Source organism: Hypanus sabinus, chromosome 13, assembly GCF_030144855.1.
Source record: "Hypanus sabinus isolate sHypSab1 chromosome 13, sHypSab1.hap1, whole genome shotgun sequence".
Taxonomy (NCBI): domain Eukaryota; kingdom Metazoa; phylum Chordata; class Chondrichthyes; order Myliobatiformes; family Dasyatidae; genus Hypanus; species Hypanus sabinus.
Genome location: NC_082718.1, coordinates 75,244,485 through 75,263,732, shown reverse-complemented (window position 1 = coordinate 75,263,732; position 19,248 = coordinate 75,244,485). Strand labels below are relative to the sequence as shown.

Below are 19,248 nucleotides of genomic sequence, written 5' to 3'. Positions count from 1 at the left end.
CCAAAACACAAGTATATCAAAATAGTACCAAGGGAAAAGCAATAACATTCTTTCCAATGCAGAGAGGATATATACAATCTTTATATGGTTAAAAGACACCAAATTCTGAATTTAAAAAACAGTTTTGGTGAAAACTAAATGTGATTGATTTTGGTCCATATTAATTAATCCATGAGAAAGGCCAGCATTGACGTGGTACTGAATTGTGTCATAATACTGGTGGTTATTCTAATATTCACTGGGACAGAAATGTATTTACAATCCCATCAGTTAATAAATAGTTTAGCACAAAAAAGCAATCCTGGCAGTCATAATGTTTCTTTGGTTTACGAGGGGTGATTGATTAACATCTCCTTCTACTTTAGGCTACAAACTTATCAATCACCCCCCCCCGATGAGTTATTAACCAAACTTTCTGCATAATTACTCAAAGAGTTGAACTGCATGTGCATGTAACGAGAGCTGTATAACTCATCTCCTTCTACCTTAGGCCACAAACTTATCAATCAGCCCTGCTTTGGACACTTTCTGGAGGTCCAAGATCCGTATGCTCCACGACTGCTGGACTAAGTGTGTAAAGTAGGAGGGGACTATGTTGAAAAATAAACATGCTAGGCTTTCTAAAATTGACTCCTCCTACCTTAGGCCACAAACTTATCAATCACCCCTAGTATTTATAAAATAATGGCTGTTTCTCTTTTGTTTTGAAAACTGGAGGCCATTGAAAAAAATTAATGCTTTGACATAACCCCCAACCCTCTGTCGAACACTTTTGGGTGATTAGTTTTCACTTGATCATGCACACATTTGAATTTGCCTCCCTCTTACCCTGATGCCCCTCCTCCTTCCCTTTCTTTACTGGTCCACTCTCCTCTCCAATCAGATTCATTCTTCTCCAGCTATCACCTCCTAGTTTTTTACTTCAATCCCTCCTCCCACACCCACCTGGCTTCATCTATCATCTTCTAGCTTGTACTGTTTTTTACCCCCCCCTCCCCACCCATCCTCTTATTCTGTCTTCCTCCCCATTTTTTCCCAGTACTGAAGAAGGTCCTTGGCCCAAAACATTGGCTGTTTATCCCTCTCCATAGATGCTGCCTGACCTGCTGAGTTCCTCCAGCATTTTGTGTGTTCTTCTGGATTTCCAGCATCTGGCCCATTTCTGTTCGTCTTTTACTCTTAGAAAATATAATATAGTATAGTAACAGGACATTTAGCCCATAATGTTGTGCTGAAGCAGCTAAAAAGCAAATTAAAACACCCAATTACTATTCCCTCTTACCTACACCACATCCATATCCCTTTATCTTACATCCATGTGCCTATCCAATCAACTCTATAAAAACCTTTAATGTGTTTGCCTCTACCACCACACCAGGCAGGGCATTCCAAGCATCCACCACTCCTCAAGCAAAAAACTTACCTCTCACATCCCCCTTGAACCTACCCCCTCTCACTTTCAATGCATGCCTGAAATTAGGCATTTCAACCCTGGGAAACAGATACTCTTAGTGCACTCTATGTATACCTTTCATAATCTTGTAAACCTCTATCAGGTCTTCCCTCTGCCTCTGATGCTCCAGAGAAAACAACACAAGTTTATCCAGCCTCTTGTCTTCTAAACCAGGCAGCATCCTGGTAAAACTCTTCTGCACGTTCTCCAAAGCCTCAACATCCTTTGTATAATGGGGCAACCTAAGCTGTATGTAATCCTCCAGATGTAGCCTAACCAGAGTTTTATAAAGTTGCAACATAACTTCCTGACTCTTCTGCTTTACTATTCCCACTTCCATCATCACATTGACCAGTACATTCCATTGACGAATAGGATTAGTCCAAAGAACTTGGGTCCACACAGAGCCTTTGGTTAACGGTAGGGGTCCAAGGCATAAAACAGGTTGGAGTCCCTGGACTAGAAAGTAACCTACATGCAAATTTTGAAAGACAGGTACACCAATCTAAAAGTGTGAACTCTATATGGTTGACATTTATTTTTAGGACAAGATTTTATTGGTGAAAAACAACAATTACATCGGCCTCTGTTTTCCAGGTTTTAATTAAAGTCTCTCTGATGTTAATGCAATCTATTCCCCAACTAGAAATGTATATATGATTGACAGTGCCAGTTTTCTTTCCACAATGGAACACTTAATACTCCTTTCTAACTGAAATAATTTGACTAGAATAGCTTGCCATTAATAAAATCTCCAGACTACAACGATGAGGTTGCATACATGAACAAACTTCAAGTGGTATGTATTACTTACTTGAAATAGATTGCCGCTGAATGTGATGATATAAAATATTTTTTTAAATTTAGTTTGTTCCACTCTTGCAGGAAGTTGTTTAAACATCAAAGCATAGCTGTTATAAAATAGAGGATATCAAATATTCACCAGTTGTTGAAAGACATTCAATTATAAAAGGACAAAAGTCATGATTGTGTCATTATCCTTCAAGTCCTACTGGTGTCATTAAAGACAGAATGTAGCAACTGTATAATAAATGGAGAAAAATGTGAGGTACATTTGCTTTATTAATCCACTGACTATCTACGAATAAACAACAAATACAAGGTTCTACAATTGCTTGACAAGCACTTAAGTCAATCATTTAAAACTCCTGAAAGCAACCTCCTGAAATCCATGCAGATGGTCTTCTTTTTGATCCCACACACTCTGCACTGAACTATACGGTATCCATTGTCAGAAACAGTGTTAGAGTTAACGCGAATGTGAAACACTGATTGGTAGCAAGAACCAAGAAGTGGAGAATGCCAGCCAGCTCATCAAGCATGGTACCATATAGAATCTAAAAGCTGAAACCAGGTGGCAAAGATTCTAAGTGGAAGTGAAATAAAGCTGAATAGGAATCACAAATGTTTTTTTTAAATCAGGGAAACAAGACTTGTACCAAGCTCCAGTAACGTCTCTTCCTCTTAACAATTTTCTTTGTAGCAAAACATCCTTGTTCCTGTTCACTCAGAACCTCTTTCAGTGAAAGTCAGCATATAACTTGCCTCAATTGCTTTACTAGCACGTTTACTCTCAATGGCTGATTTGCAAGTTTACTCAGATCTTTTCTGACATCAATATTTCCCAATCTATCACTATTTGTATTACCTTACTGGGGCGGCATAGTAGCGTACAGGTTAGCACAACGCTTTACAGTACTGGCAACCAGGTTCAATTCCCACCGCTGCTTGTAAGGAGTTTGCACGTTCTCTCCGTGACTGCATGGGTTTTCTCCAGGTGCTCCAGTTTCCTCCCACAATCCAAAGGCATACAGGTTGGTAGGTTATTTGGTTATTATAAATTGGTTATAAGGGTGTCAATGGTTATAGGGAGAAGGCAGGAGAATGGGGTTGTGCAGGTTAATAAATCAGCCATGATGGAATGGTTGTCTTATGGTAATACATACCTTGTACTTAGCAAGTAGGGTAAAAATAAAACATACTTGAAAGCAGGTACAACTTATTAGTATTTGGTTTGAAGGCTGTATATGCTGGTAGAGAAATATTTTTGTAGGTGCATTAAAAATGAAAGGTACAGTTCAATAAAAGGTGTAAATGTAGTAAAATGGAGAAAAAGGCATTGTCTACTGGTGTGGTTCTCTGTTACAGCAATTCAATGGGTTAGAAACCAGGGTAATGTTGCAAGTTGCTCCATGGGGAAGTGGGGGGGGGGGGGGGGGAGATTGATTTTGCGCACTATCGTACATCGTTCAACTCCATTTGCAACATTCAGCAAATGACGCAATCCACAACTGCCTGCAGCAAGTTTCAGGCCTGGGCTGATTAAATAAACATTTGTCCCCAAATGCCAAGCAGTGACTGCCTGCCGGAGGAAAATGTAACTACCCATCCCCAACTTGAAGACTGAAATATACTAGTCTTTCATTAGCACGAATACAACTCTAGGACCACTCTCAAGTAATACTGTGCAAATATCTTCAGAGAGTTAGGAAGCTGGCTCATCTATCTACGCCTTCTGAAGGGCAATAAATTGAGGCCTTGCTGAGTACAGTTCAACTGCACAGCAGGACAATTTCAATTGTGATTTATTTTTGCTTAGTTTGTTTTGCACAAGGTAATTTGGAATCATCAAGAGTGAATCGCATTTTGAAAATCCTTTAACTAGTTAACCATGTATACCTTTTCGATTCTGCCCACTTCAGGGTTACAGTTAGGGAATTCTTCATTTCTACATGCAACTGCAACAACCAACATCACCTGAATCCAAGCAACACACACAAAGTGCTGGAGGAACTCAGCAGGCTAGGTGGCATCTATGAGGAAAAAAATACAGGTTTTGGCTCGAAATGTCAACTGTACTTTTTTTCCATAGATGATGCCTGGTCTGCTGAGTTCCTCCAGCATTTTGTGTGTGTTGCTCTGATTTCCAGCATCTGCAAATTTTTTCTTGTTTATCACCTGAATAACAGAAGACGCCCATAAATGAGTCCTAATGAAGAGTCTTCGGCCAAAACATCAGCTGTTTACTCTTTTCTATAGATGCTGCCTAGCCTCCTGAGTTCCTCCAGCATCTGCAGGATCTCTGGTGTTCGTGACTACCATAAGTTATTGGATCCCACCAACTTTTCAAGCACTTTGTGAAAGAACAAATGCTGAAAATAATTACAGAGTATGCATTCCCTGCACCAAACAATTTAAATTGAGCCATGTCTCACTGTGACCATAAAGGTATTGTAATTATTAGATTAGGGAAGAAATGATGCTGGACCTTCTTGTAACTAATAACTAGAAGCATGCTTTTCTATGAAAAAAAAACATGTAATTAAAAAAAATCTGATCAAGATTGAGTAATAACATTGCACATTTATCATTGCCTCTTTAATTTATTAATGTACTGTGCTTTATAAATGCAGTACTTATTGTATTAATACATCCTAAGTTAGAAACTCATACTGACCCACGTTATTAAAATATATTACTTGAAAAGCTGAACACATTGTTCTGCAGATGAGTCTCTAAAACTGAATATATTATGCAAATACAACGACCAAACAGAAAATTTATTCAACAATCTCTCCACAAATAATATAAACAATTAGTCATTGTACTGCATTAGATTCTGATTATATACAATTAACTTCCAAAGGCGGAACAAACAGAAGTTTTCCGTCAGGACACATTATCACAACAAGAAATAAAATCGTCTGACAAAAGACAATTAAGGAAAGATTCATCTGCTAAGACTAACGAGTCTAAACGTTTACTCGAGTGCAGGCATTTCTAAAAACTGCAAGATTGCCATAATTACTTAACTTTAGGTATTTACTTTTAAAGGGGGAGAAAAACTATAATAGAAGCTGCCACATTGTCATCTAGTTATGCTTTTTACATGTTGAATAAACTGGTTTTATCACAGACGTTTGCAGAATTAGATTACCTCAGGGTAAGTAGTTTATTATCTGTAGTCAAAGCGTCACCACAAATACCATTCTACACATAGATGTGTCACATTCCATTTGTCTCCATGCAGTCGTATTAACAGGGCAGCAAGGAGGCAGTCAAACTCAAACAACAATGATGAGAGAACCAAATGAAAAATAAACAAGCTGGAAAAATAATTCATTTTCAGTTACACAAGAAAAAAAAAGTCACATCTATCCACCTCAACATGGAAGACAGAAAAAAGTGCAAACTTACAAGCTATAGATGATCTGACAGAAATTCCAGTGAAAACCTCCAAGTCAGGCATGAAAGAACAAAATGCTGAAGAGCTGATAATACTCTTTCACCAAGACAGTTGACTGAAGGAGGCAATTCCCATTTTAAGCATAAAACTTGACTATAAAGGATTGAAGATAATGCAAACGAGGCAAGTAGGAGCCAGAGTGAACTATTTTGACTTATCCCACTTTAGCATGATGATAGCTGATCATCCGCTTCAGTGCCAGTTCCTGATTTCTCCTGTTATTCAGAAAAATTTATCTCCAACTTGAATATATATAATGACTAAGCCTCCACTGCATTACTGGTAGAGAAGTCCACAGGTTCACTACCTGGGTATGGAGATTTATTCTGATATCAATTGTGACTGAAATGCCCAGAGATCCTGGTTCTGGACTCTTCTATATACAAACACAAGAAAGTCTGCAGATGTTGGAAACCCAAAGCAACACACATAAAATGCTGGAGGAACTTAGCAGCCTGGGCAGCATTTATGGAAAAGAATAAACACAGTCAATGTTTTGGGCCAAGACCCTTCTTCAGTGGGCCTCAGCCTGAAACATCAACTGTTTATTCTTTTCCATAAAAGGTGCCTGGCCTGCTGAGTGCCTCCAGCGCTTTGTATGTGTTGCCCCCTCTACTTACTCTGTTTAGACTTGTCTTAGTGTGATCCCTTCTCATTCTTGCAAACTCTATTGTAATTAGGAAATCTGTTTATTAAATCTTTATTGCACTCTATTCAAAACATGAAAACTTCAGATAGAAGAAGAAGTCCAGAAGAAGATAGAAGAAGATGACTCCAAGTGGAGTCAACGGGATGCTGTCATGACGGCATTTTTTTAGCAGGCTTTCTTGTTTTTACAAGGCCGAGTTGCTAGCTCGACACTCAACCCAGCACGGATGGAAAGCGTGCAAGGGAGCCTTTGCTCTGAAGTCTGGCGCTGATGCCACTACACCACCAGCCGGCCTTTCTTCAGATAAGGAGGCTAAAACTACATGGAACTCCAAATCATAAACACAAGAGATTCTGCAGATGCTGGAAATCCAGAGAAACATTCAGAATGAAGAAGGGTCCTAGCCCAAAATGTCAATTGTTTATTTACCATCCATAGATGCTGCCTGACCTGCTGACTTTCTCCAGCAGTTTGTGTGTGTTAGACCATCTCTAAATGTGATCACCTTATAGCCCTGTACAGGTACAGTAACAAATCCTTAAATACTTTTGCAACAAACTTCCAATGTATCATTTGTCTTTCTAATTGCTTATTGCACCAGAACTCTGTACACCATTTACTAAAAGGCAAATACCTCTAGAACCCATTGAACTTTCACTTTTCCTCAATATAATACCACTTGGAAAATAATTTGTCTGTTTTTAGAAACAAATTGGGTAACCTCAATTACCCAAGAGGTTACCTGCATCCTCCTCTGAAATCTTGTTTCCAATTATAACTTTGCACATTTCTGTCTGTTACAAATATATATTTTCTTCAGAAAATTAACACATTTATAGAAACTTTCAATCAGTTTTTTGTGTTCTCTGTTAGCTTACTTTCATTCTCCATATTGCCCTGACAAGCCACTTTTTGTTTTCTCTTACTTTGTTGAATCCTAAACTGCTCCCAGTCTCAGGCCTGCTACCTTTGCTGGCAAATCTTTTTGACTCCCTACCATCAGGCAGGAGATACGGTAGCATTAGGACAAGAATTGTTAGGATGGGAAACAGCTCCTTCCTCAAAGCTGTTAGGCTACTGGACCACCCAGGTCTCATCACGTGTGAAGCACCAGTAGTGTTATACTATTTATTTTTTAACTTTTATTAAGAATGAACCTTATTATTTGTTATTTTTGGTAATATTACTTTATGTGCTACCTGCGTGAGTTATATGTATTGTGCTATGCACCTTGGTCCAGTAGAATGCTGTCTCATTTGGTGGTATATGTATGTACTGCTGAATGCCAATAAACTTGAAGATTTTAAGCTTCTTTGGATCCAATAATAATCCTACTTTCCTTTGCAAATTATGGTTGGACCTACTTACCCAACTTATTTTGTACTAGTCTGTAATAAGTACGTTCAATTTATTTATTTATTTATTTATCTCTCTTCCCCCCCCCCAACCCCAATTGTATCAATTGTCAATCTATCATCAACATTGCAAGTGGAGCCATTCAATCTATAATAGCTAACTTGGACCTCATGTTTTAATTGTTTCAGTTAGTTAGATCCAGGATCCTTATATCTAATGCTATTACCTCATTGCGCTTCTTGATGCAGCTAAAGAATTCTGGCATATAGCATTTTCCCCCAAAAGGATCATGCAGAAGAATCAGTTACAGGTTTTCTCCGCTATCCAAAAGTACAGCGTTCCTATGAAACCGTTCGTAAGCCAAAATGACGTAAAGCAAAGAAGCAATTACCATTTATTTATATGGGAAAAATTTTTGAGCGTTCCCAGACCCAAAAAATAACCTACCAAATCAAACCAAATTACACACAAACCTAAAATAACACCAACATATAGTAAAAGCAGGAATGATATGATAAATACACAGCCTAAATAAAGTAGAAATAATGTATGTACAGCAAACGCACTGGAAGGTTCACGCATTTTTCTATCACACAGTTCTTTGTAAGCACTCAAAACATCCTGCTAACCTGCCCTAAACCTACGTACCCTTTCAAAATGAAAGTCATACTTCTCTGCAATGATTGCAGCACTGTCAATCGTAGTGAAAATCTCACACAGTTCAAAGCTATGGCGGCTTGATGCTGAGTGTAGTTCCCGGGGAAGGAGCTTGGTAGCACCACTCCCACTGCTCGGAGTGCGTGCTGCCTCTATAACAGCTCACTTCAAAACTAACGCTGAATACTATTTTCGCTTTTCGCCTTTTCTCATAAAAGCAAAAATCCTCTTCGGATTTCTTGTTCTGTTAGCGAAAACAGGTACTAATGTAGGTCTTTCGTAAAAGCGAAGCGGCATAAAGCGAACTTTCGTAAAGCGGGGGATACCTCTATTCTTTTATAAATGCATTTCACACAGTCCACAGAAATTTGTTCCATAGCTAGTTCCTCAACAGATTGATCTAACAAATATTAGTGTTTCTGCAAGTTTTATTGCTAATTTGGTTTGACCCAGTCTATACCAAAATAAATGCGCATTTAATTGAAGTATAATCTCACATAAGAATCTCTTCTTCAATTAGAAGTTTATGTTTTTAAAATTAGTCAGTATAAATAATGAAAAACCTGTTAATTGAAATATTTGTTATTGGCCTTATTTCTTCTTCCTTCCAAATATTGTAAAAAATGAGATAGATGACTTAGTTAATAATATGACTTGATCAATGCTGGTCTCTAGCTAGCTTCTGCTGAGTAGGCATCTTGGAGAACCTTCTTTCTTGTTGAAGCAACAAATCACAAAACAACTTCCATGTCCTACTTGACTTGCAAGAAAAGCACAATTCCAATATTGCACAGTTAATATAGCTCAGGGAAAGTAAGTATTTATTTGCAAGAATCATAAAATTCAGCCTTTCAAATATTCAACACAAATGGACCCTGGGTTAAGGCTTCAATACTACTTGCATGCTCAGGTAAATCAATTTATAATGCAAACAAGTGGTTAACTCTATTGAAGTAAAGATAAAAAAAGTTTGAGCTCCATTGTCAGCTTGTACTTTTTCCTATAAGTCATTCCAATAAACTAAAAATATACAAGATAGCTCCTAGTGGAATTTTGAGGGACTATGGGAAGAACTGGAGAAAGCCTGGTTTGGGAATCTACTGTGCCAGATAAAATTACTCACATGGCTGAAGTGGCAAGACTGCAGAGGTGCCCTGGATTAATGAATGCACTGCTGATGTTAATATACTTCCCTCACACTGACAGGCTCAAGTAACTTCTCGGCAGCAATTCTCCAGTGATCATAAGCACTGATTTACACAGATGCAAGTTCAACTGATGGCAGCAAATAAATCTTAAAATACATACAGTGCATAATCAAGAACACTCACCTTACTTTAAATAGAATGGAACTAGCAAGTAAATACCCTTAGAAAAGTTTGGAGTGAAAATTGCATTCTGAACAAGCTTTAATGTCCCAAGCATTATTGTTCCAATATATCATCTCGGCAAAATCATTTTGCGAGGAGTTTATTCGAACAACAGTTTGTTACTGGGGAGGAGTTTATTAGAGTCATACCAGAATAGGGAATTTCAGTTATCAGCTAGTTCTCCTTACAGCAGAGGAAATAAAGATGCGTGTTCAAAAATTATGGAGGGTAAATAGGGATTAATTGTCTGTACTGGCAGGAGAATTGATGATCGGGTCATGCAAATATAAGTAGCAAAAAACTCAAATTGTTATGTACTGGATGAAACCCACTGCCTGCCTAAAATATAAGAATGCACATATAATAGAAACTTTCAAAAGAGAAATGGATCAGCACTTATAAAATTAATTTGCAGGGTTGTGTGAGGAATAAGGTTAGTTAAATATTTCTTTTGAAAAGTTAATGGGGGGGTGGAATTCGAGGGTTGATGTACAGGGAGATGGAATGCTGCTTTAGAGTCCTGATTAGGTCACAACCTGGAGAAATGAGAGAAAATCTGGCCACTAGTTTTATATTGTAAATTCAATTTAGAGATACAGCACGTTTACAGGCCCTTCCAAAGAGACCATGTTGCCCAGATGTACCCATGTGACCAATTAAACTACCAACCTGTATGGCTTTGGATTATGTGAGGAAACCAGAGCACCTGGAGGGAAACCCATGTGGTCACAGGGAAAACATATGAACACCTTACAGACAGCAGCAGGAACTGAACCTGGGTCACTGGGGCTGTAAGAGCATTATGCTAACCACTATGCTGCCGTGTTTTTACTTTACAGGTAGCTCAGTGTACATTTCACCAGAAAGATAACCAGTGTGAAGTACATGGAGAGATTATGGGGCTATATTCCGTTGAATTTACAAATTAATGGAGCAATGTGGTCCAAGTTACTAAGATATTTTGGGGAATTACATTGAATGAAACTTTGCTGGTCAGAGAGCATAGAAAACATGAGTGAATTCTAAAAAGTTGAACCAGACCTTTAATAAGTGAAGAAAAGTAATACTGTTCTACAGCAGAAGCTTCAAGCTTCCTTCCATAAAATGTTAATTGTTAATTTTAGATCTGAGATGTACAGAATGTACAGATGTACTGAATGATAGGGGAGAAACACGGGTTAGTAGAATTATGTTATAGATGATCCAGCTTTTTCATTAAATATGGAACTGACCTGAGAGGTGAGAAAAACTTACTGCTCCTCCTACGCACTGAACTGAATAACTTTCTTCTCTGCCAGATGAAGTTGTAATTCCCAGTCAATTAGATGATTACCAAAAATAATTCTTTGGCAATATTACCAGTAGTGCATCATGGCAGCGGAATGAAATTCCTTTGCTCCAACAGGATGAATACACTTCCATTGGCTGGGAAATCATGCCCCAGAAACCCTCCCACACAGAGCATTTGGCAGCATAAGATGAGCAGCTGAAGGGCTAGACTGCATGATTCAAATTGGTGATTGGAGGGATGGTGAAGTAAATGGTGGGCAGGGAGCACACCTGAAAAATGAAAGCAATAGCAATCAGTGGTCAGTCTCACTCTTGAGAAGGGAAGAGCTAGCAGCTAGAGAGAGTGGGAGTAGGGGTGAGGGAGGGCCAGGAAGGTAGTGAGAGGTTCAAGGAAATTGAGGAAGATAGTTGAGTGGAAGGGTAAGAGGCTGAGTAAAAGAAGCAGAAGGGGTAGTGTATGGACACTGCAAATGGGAGGAATAAAGAGGCAGAGGATCAGAAGTTGTGAGAATTATGAAGGAGAAAGGGCTGAGGAAATGAAGGTGGCATAAAATGTGCATGAATAATGCCCAGGTGCAACTAGCTAGAGTATGGAGGGATGAGGTGCTTGCATACTAGGAATGTGCAGTTCAGGCTGGTTTACAAGATGGGCAAAGTGGCTAAATTCTGCTCGTATGTCTTATGGTCTAACTTCAATGTGCACTTCAGTGCATCTTGACAAGCTGGCAGAAAATGTTAAGAACAGATGAGGACAAAGGATTTCTTTGGAATAATAAAGGTAAGAACAACCTGACTAATTTACTCCACAAAAATCTGGTCCTTTCACTCAGAAAAGTCAAATTTGTAGAATTTATAATCATCAAATTATTTCAGCAAAAACACCAAAGGATGTACAGGAAAGTGATAGAGTCAGTCATGAGCCTTTCAGCCCACCTAATCCATGCCAAATAAAATGCTCATCCCAGCTTTTGGCCCTGTAACCTTCTGTTCGCATACCAATCCACCCATCTTTTAAAAGGTTCCTATTGTACTGGTCTCAACCACTTCCTTTGGCAGCTTCTTCTACATACACCTCACCCTCTGTGTAAAAAGGAGTTGTCCTTCAAGTTTTTGATTCCCCAATGGAAGTGAATTTATCCTGTTGCTAAATGAGATTAACATCATGCAGCAGGTAAAGTGACCAATGATAGTCTTTACTTATTCACTTTGTTGTATGCAAAAACCTTTCTTGGACAGATGACATGAATATATATAAACCCACATTCTTATCCTTTCAAAAAGATGTAAGTGACCACCAGATATCTGAATGCTATTTTCAAATTTTCCTCATTTCAGTTTATTCAAGATTTTAATATGATTGACATCAATTCATTTTTGTTTCTTTTCCTTTATTATGACAATAGAAAACTATTTAAATAAATAGCTATCAACTATAAATACAATAACTAAAAAAAATCCAGAATGTATATGGTGTGACTTGACAATACAAGGCACAGTGAACTCAAAGTGAAAGTGTTTTTGCATGAGATTAAATGCTTTCTAATAAGACAGCCATTACTTTATTGTAATAGCCAAAGCCTGTAGATGTTCTACTCAAAGATAGACAAAGTTTCATGTCATAAATGATATATAGCTTTGACAAATTAAATTACCTTCATTTTTACTGAAACTATAAAGAATTAATAACCAACTTAAGGACAATCGATTTTATAGCAATGGTGGCCACAGCCAAGCCTATCTTTGAGGGAGATAAACTAAGGCATAGTGCTAATTATGGAGCTTGTAAGAAGGAAATTAGCTAAATGGTAACATTACCTCTTGTGAGGAGTACTCTTTCATGAATTTCTGCAATCTACATTAAAACAAGCTAATAATGAATGTAGTGCTCTGCAGTTTGAAAATAGCTATTTAAATAGCAGTTGCATCAGTACTTCAATCCTAAACTCTGGAACTTGCTGAATTTCTCCATCCTTCTTACTGCTTTCAGACTTTCCTCAAAACCCAAACTTTTGACCAGGCTTTAAGTTTATCCTAAAGTCTCTTCACTTGGTAAAAACATTTTGCTTGGTAGCTCTTCTGTCAAGGATTTGGTGATGTTTTACAATATTGAAATCTTAATAAATGCACATTATTGTTCTAGGTGTTACACAAGTAGAGTTCCTGCTTGTCTCGTATTTGATAAAGAATTTCCCCTTTCTGAACTTAGCTTATAAATACAAGTGCAAGTTAGCTTAAGCTTCTAATCCTTGGTACTCGAGGGCTGTTGCTGAAATTTAACAAGTGAAAGTTGAATACGATAGTATCTTTTAAGAGATTCCTGGATAAGTACATGGAGCTTAGAAAAATAGAGGGGTATGGGTAACCCTAGATAATTTCTAAGATAAAGACACGTTCGGCACAGCTTTGTCGGCCAAAGGGCCTGTATTGTGCTGCAGGTTTTCTTTGAAAATTACGTTCATTACCAGAACAACATGTGATTCTCATCTTTTCCCAATTAAAATAATTCTATCACTTCAACAACTCAATACCAAGATCCTGCAACCATAAAAATTTAGATGTGCCTTAAAGGCTAAACTGGAATTTAGACTTTTTTGCTGCAGAATAAAATCAAATTAATTTTTATCTTTAATCTATTGGACATTGAAAACTACTGTCATGAAATATGATGTCTATTTGGTCATGTTCTTAAATACAAATAAACACCCAGACAATAAAAAGTCTCAATCAACTTGTTAGAAAAACAATGATAGGCAAAAATGGTGGTCTTGCCAACAATATTAATAACCATAGGATGAATAAACTCAAATAAGTAACAGTGAATTCACCTCTAAGACGTAGTACCATATTAAAGCCTGTGGGGTAATGTAGTTGGTGAAATTGTACATCATTCATAACCATCGACACTGAGTTGGGATTCACTTTAAGAGGCTGGACTGACATGATGACATAATTATGTTAAGTTTTTTTTACTGCGCTTTTATGTTCAGTGTTTGGAGAACAATAGAGGAGTTTGTTATGGTTTTCCTTAGACTTAAAATGTCTTATGCAGATTTATTTGTGAAAACTTACAGATCTACCCACTTTCACTGCATCTTGTCAGGTTGGTGAATAGAGTGCAATTTCCTCAATAAAATTCAATGCAGTTCAAAATACTGTCAGAAAAGCACTATTTTTTTTAAAGTTTCGGCTCTCTGGGATTGAGAATTATTTCCAAATGAATTTTATTCATGGATAGCTCAATGGAAAAGGTGATGAAACAAATATGCAAGATCTAAGAAGAATTAGGTTAAACAGTCTTTTACTCATTGTGTTTCTGAGGACACACACAATATTTTCTCAAAAATCAGCTATGCCATAGCTCATAGCTTTCTCATCTCAATTAATAAGGTGTAGTAACCTTGCAATGGAAATCAGGCTCAAAATAATAGTCTGAGATGTTAAAAGGAATATTTGTATGTTAAAAGATGGTATTAATCCTAGGGATCTCTTCTGAGACTTCATGTTTATTGAAGCAATCAATAGCCTAGAGATTAATGACATAGACCCATCTTACTCACATTAGCCAAAAGCAGAAAACCAATTCATCCCCTCCCCCCACTTCCTGTAGCCCTGATCGCTAAAGCACTTCAAATGGTAATTAAATCCGATGGGATCTTGTCTCATTGGCCCTTCAGAACACCAGCCGCACAAAGGGTGAAACAAAAAACTTCCTTATCTTCCTCTCTAATACTTCCTCTGTTGTGTATTTACTACTTCAGTAATACTTGAATAATACTGTAAGCGACATATATCATTATGCCACGCCCAAGTGTGTGACTCGCAAAAATAAAAACAAAGTTTAGATGCATCTCTCTGGATCCCCTTTTTTTTCTTTCAATTAGTTTTAGTTTTGGAGTTACAGATGATTTTAAAGCTGTTCCTCTTGTCCTTAACCTCTCTATCAGAAACCGGTTCATCCTATTTACAGCAGCTACTTACAGTAGTGGTTACAGCAGGATTCCACTAGAGTTCAGACATATAGATTCAACCTGAAATAGCTTCCCCTCACCACTCCTTCTGCCAACTCCACAGATGTAGACCCACTACCCGCTGAATTCCTCCAGCAGACTCCTTGCCGCTCCAGATTCCAGCTTTTCCGGTTTCTTGTGTCTCCAATCCTGAGAACTGTTCACAACCCAAACTGATGGAAACAAACAAAAACTGTGCAGGAGAGAATCACAGAAACAGCAGTGATGGGAGAACAAGTGCAAGAAGAGTGTTGGCCTCACCGAATCAGTGAGTGAATGAATTAACAATGTTCCCAGTTCTTCTGCTTAGCTTGACCTAACTGTTACTGATTGAGGGGAAGGGGTAGAATTGACCTGTTCCAACTTGTAACCCCATCTGTCTCAAAGGCCTCCAAAACATTTGTTCATATATACAGGATGACAGTAAGTCAGAGTTGTGGAAAACTTGTACTTCATTTAAGACTCATAACTTTGTGTACTTTATACGTCTGGCAACTCCTCTCTCAAGGCTTCTTCTATCCTAAAGGAAAACACCACAAGGACTTTCCCATTGCTAATATTTTACAGGCTAGCAACATCCTCATAAATCTCCTCTGCACGCCTTCTGGCAGTATTGTATCCCTCCTGTAATGACCAGAACTGTAAAGAGTGTGCCAGCTGTGGTCTAATTTCTGTTCTATAGAAGTACCAGAAAGAACTGCCTGGTCCTATATCTATGTCATAAGCAAATCCCTTGAGAGCACAGATCCTGAAGTCAACTGGATATGCATTCTAAGATCCCTCTGATCCTCTACACTTATCCCACCATTCATCATGTATGCCCTTGACTTGTTTACTATGCATTGCCTCACGCTTCTGAGATTGATTTTCATTAACCAATTTGTAGCCCAGCTAACTATTCCACTGAAACTTTTTTTTCATATAACATGAAACTTTTCACTCACTCACCATTAGTTTAAATTTTGGTATCCATTTACAAACTTAAGTTACTATTAAGTTAAATAGCAACTTAATCACTATTTAATTAAATATACTTAATTTGTATAAGGTTACAAAGCATCTATTTTAAACAATACAAGTAACATTGCTATTACCATTTGGTTGAATCATTGAAATATACCACAAAAATAAAAGCAAGGGACTCAGTGCTGAGCCACACCATGCAGCCTTCCAATCACAAATTCCTGTTGATCATTATTATACAGGAGCATCTCTGCTCACATTTGGGGGACTCAAACATTTGCTTGTATTTCGGTAAAAAGTGGGGGATTAATAGAATATACACTCTTGAGCAAACAGACACACGTTTATTTTTCAGCAACTATGCAGATTTTAACATCTGCCATTAACTTCCAAATCATCATTCACTTGAAACATAAGCCCATGCTATGAGATTGTCCTTTCCTTTCTGGAGGGGCCACAACTTCTGGTACATTATTGCTTATTTTTCTATGTTGTTCAATTTCCAGCTACTGGCAACTTCCTATACAACATCATCAAATAAATTCCATTTCACGCTCAAACTCTTGTTCCAATACTATTGCTAATAAGCTTACTACCATTCTTAGAAATAATATTCATTTCCCCTGGAACTCTACCTTTTGCTCATAACATGGAGCTCAGTTGCTTTATGTTATCCATGTACTCAGTTATCCATTTTAAAAATAAAAACAGAGGTATTAGTGCACGTGAAAAGGACAGTTCAGTTGGCTCTTCAGACCTGGTCTCTTAAATCAGATTATTCTGCTGGGAATCTAGAATGATAGCATGGCTTACCTTTTCAGGATTAGCTTGCCTGTGTTTTATCACAATTCCACGATTTAAGTTCAGACCTACAGCCCCTTCTGATGTTATCATCCAATGAGACTGCACATTCTTTTTTCTGTAGTAAGTTGTAATTCTTTTTTTAGGATGCTTTATCACATCACTACAAGATTGTTGCCTTCTCCATTAAACAGTTTGCAGTTTTCATTTCCTCCCACATTCCACATATTTAGAATATCAATGCTCAAGACCAGCTATGCATTTCAAACAGACTTTTTTAAATTTTAGAATTCCAGCTTTGACAGGTTCTTCTTCATACTCTTTCCCCACCCCACCCCCACAACTTTTCAACAAAGATTACATTTTCTTTCTTTCTCCCACTGAAAGGGGTTTATATATTTCTGCAACACTTTCATTCAGATATTTGGAAACCCCATAAAAAAAATCTCAATTATTCAGGACCAAAACTCTACTGATACATTTTTAGATGGCTGGATTTATTCATACAGGATCAAAGCACTGTGCATGAAAGGTCCAATCATGATTTGGGAGCACGAGCATCACCATGGCAGCAGTGAGCAGAGATATACCCTATCAAACTGCTATCAAATTCCACTCACATTTCAGAGGCTCCAGCGTTTTACTGGGACATGACAAGCGCTGTGAAGGTGGGTTCTGTGTTCGCTGAAGACAGGCCAACATGATGGAGGAGCTGCGTCTATTCCCACAGTCAACGCCCTCAACTATCACACTGTTAAATGGAAAAAGGAAAAATAAAAAATGGTTACTTTTGTTTTAAAGAAAATATAATACTTAATGATGTAGTACACAAACTAATATTGGCACAACATTATTTTTGAAGGCAAGGGTATGAGGGCTAATTAATTGCATACAATCTCAAACTGATCAAAATTCCTGTTGAGCCCATTTAATTGATAACATCATTATAGAATACTGCATTTTAATTCAAGAGTTGTCTGGATTTTAATCTCAGACTTCATAAATTTACTAATTGTTCCAAGCAGAAATAAATTAAGCTGCAAATATTTCATACATAAAGCAGCCCAAAAGCAGTTCTGCACGTGAAGTGGCCTTAGAAGTATTTCAGGTACTACAGAAAAAAAAGTCTTCAAATATTAGCTTAATTATGATCCACTGCATAATCTTTGAGAAGATCAGTGGTTTTATTGTTACACTCCTCTTAAATAAAGATTAGATAAAACTAGCTACCCATGATACCTTGATAAATCTATCGTGCAGAGATCTTCTAAAGCAGCTTTCCAGGAAGGAAGGCTACTTCTTTTCATTGTAGTTTTGTGGGACTTTAAGTGGCTCATTACATTAATGTGCTCCTTCACAGATGAAGCAGTTGGTGGCTGAATAGGTGGTATGGTACACCTGCTCCTTCTGCCACTCACACAGAGAATCTGCATGATCCCGATGTAGGAGTTCCAAGGTTCTCAATACCAATCCCCATTACCTTGACCTTCATTGTCGTAAACCTCAATTCCCTAGTATTCCAAAAATGTGTCTCAGCCTTGAAAATATTAACAGATTCTGCTGCCCATTTAAGCAATTTGAATTCTACTCCTTGAAAGGTAACTTTGACAGAAGAAAATTAATCAAGTCATTCGACCGTTCATGGTAAAAGCCATGTTCTTTCAATGTGTTCACATTTTGGTCATTTAAGTAAGCACTTGTTATTTGGTTATGTTTCTGCATAAATTATACGGAACTGAAAGTAACCAAATAGTACAAATTGCTAAGTGGCAGCAAAATTGGAACAGAGGGTAGGGACAAAAGGTTTTATTGAAAGATCTTGATGAAGACCATCATTAAAGATGGACTCTTGGGCCTCTCTACATAGCCTAAAAGGATAGCTTTGACATGAACTACTTAATCACTAACCAGATAAAATGCATTCTTGTTTCTTTCCCCTCAAAATTCAGCACTTATGTATTCTTAACATTAATCATTCATTCATTGATAGGATCTACTTCTATGACTACTTGTTGCCTGGCACACCACAGAAAACATCTGAGAAAAGAATAATAAATTAAACTACTTCCTCACCAATGAAGACAGCTTTATACTAGCTGCCCTTCTAAATTCTTCTACAGAAAAAAAAATTGTCTTCAATATACAGGCAATGTTCTTTTAATGTCTTAAAATTTTGTATTGGAATACATTAAAGTTTACTTGCAAAGGTGTACTAAGCCTCTCCTATGGCAAAGGACATTGACCAGTAAGCCTAACCTTTGGATAGGGAGGTATTTTTGTTATTAGAGAAGATTCTGAGGGATAAGATATACAAGAATTTGGAAAGAAGGTTTGATCAAGGATAGTCGACACAGCTTTGAGCATGGGAAATCGTGAACTTGACTTGAGTTTTTCCACAGTGGTTGATGAGGGCACGGCAGTAAATGTACCAACAA

The 19,248-nt window shown here is 37.6% G+C and overlaps 1 protein-coding gene across 1 annotated transcript in view; it reads right to left on the bottom strand.

Annotated features, from left to right (window-relative positions):
• fam222aa (family with sequence similarity 222 member Aa) overlaps positions 1-19,248 on the bottom strand; it is a 228,939-nt gene that overhangs the window by 37,534 nt on the left and 172,157 nt on the right. Inside the window, exon 6 of the mRNA XM_059987898.1 lies at positions 17,434-17,564. Coding sequence (XP_059843881.1) covers positions 17,434-17,564 — 131 coding nt within the window. The remainder of the gene's footprint in view (positions 1-17,433; positions 17,565-19,248) is intronic.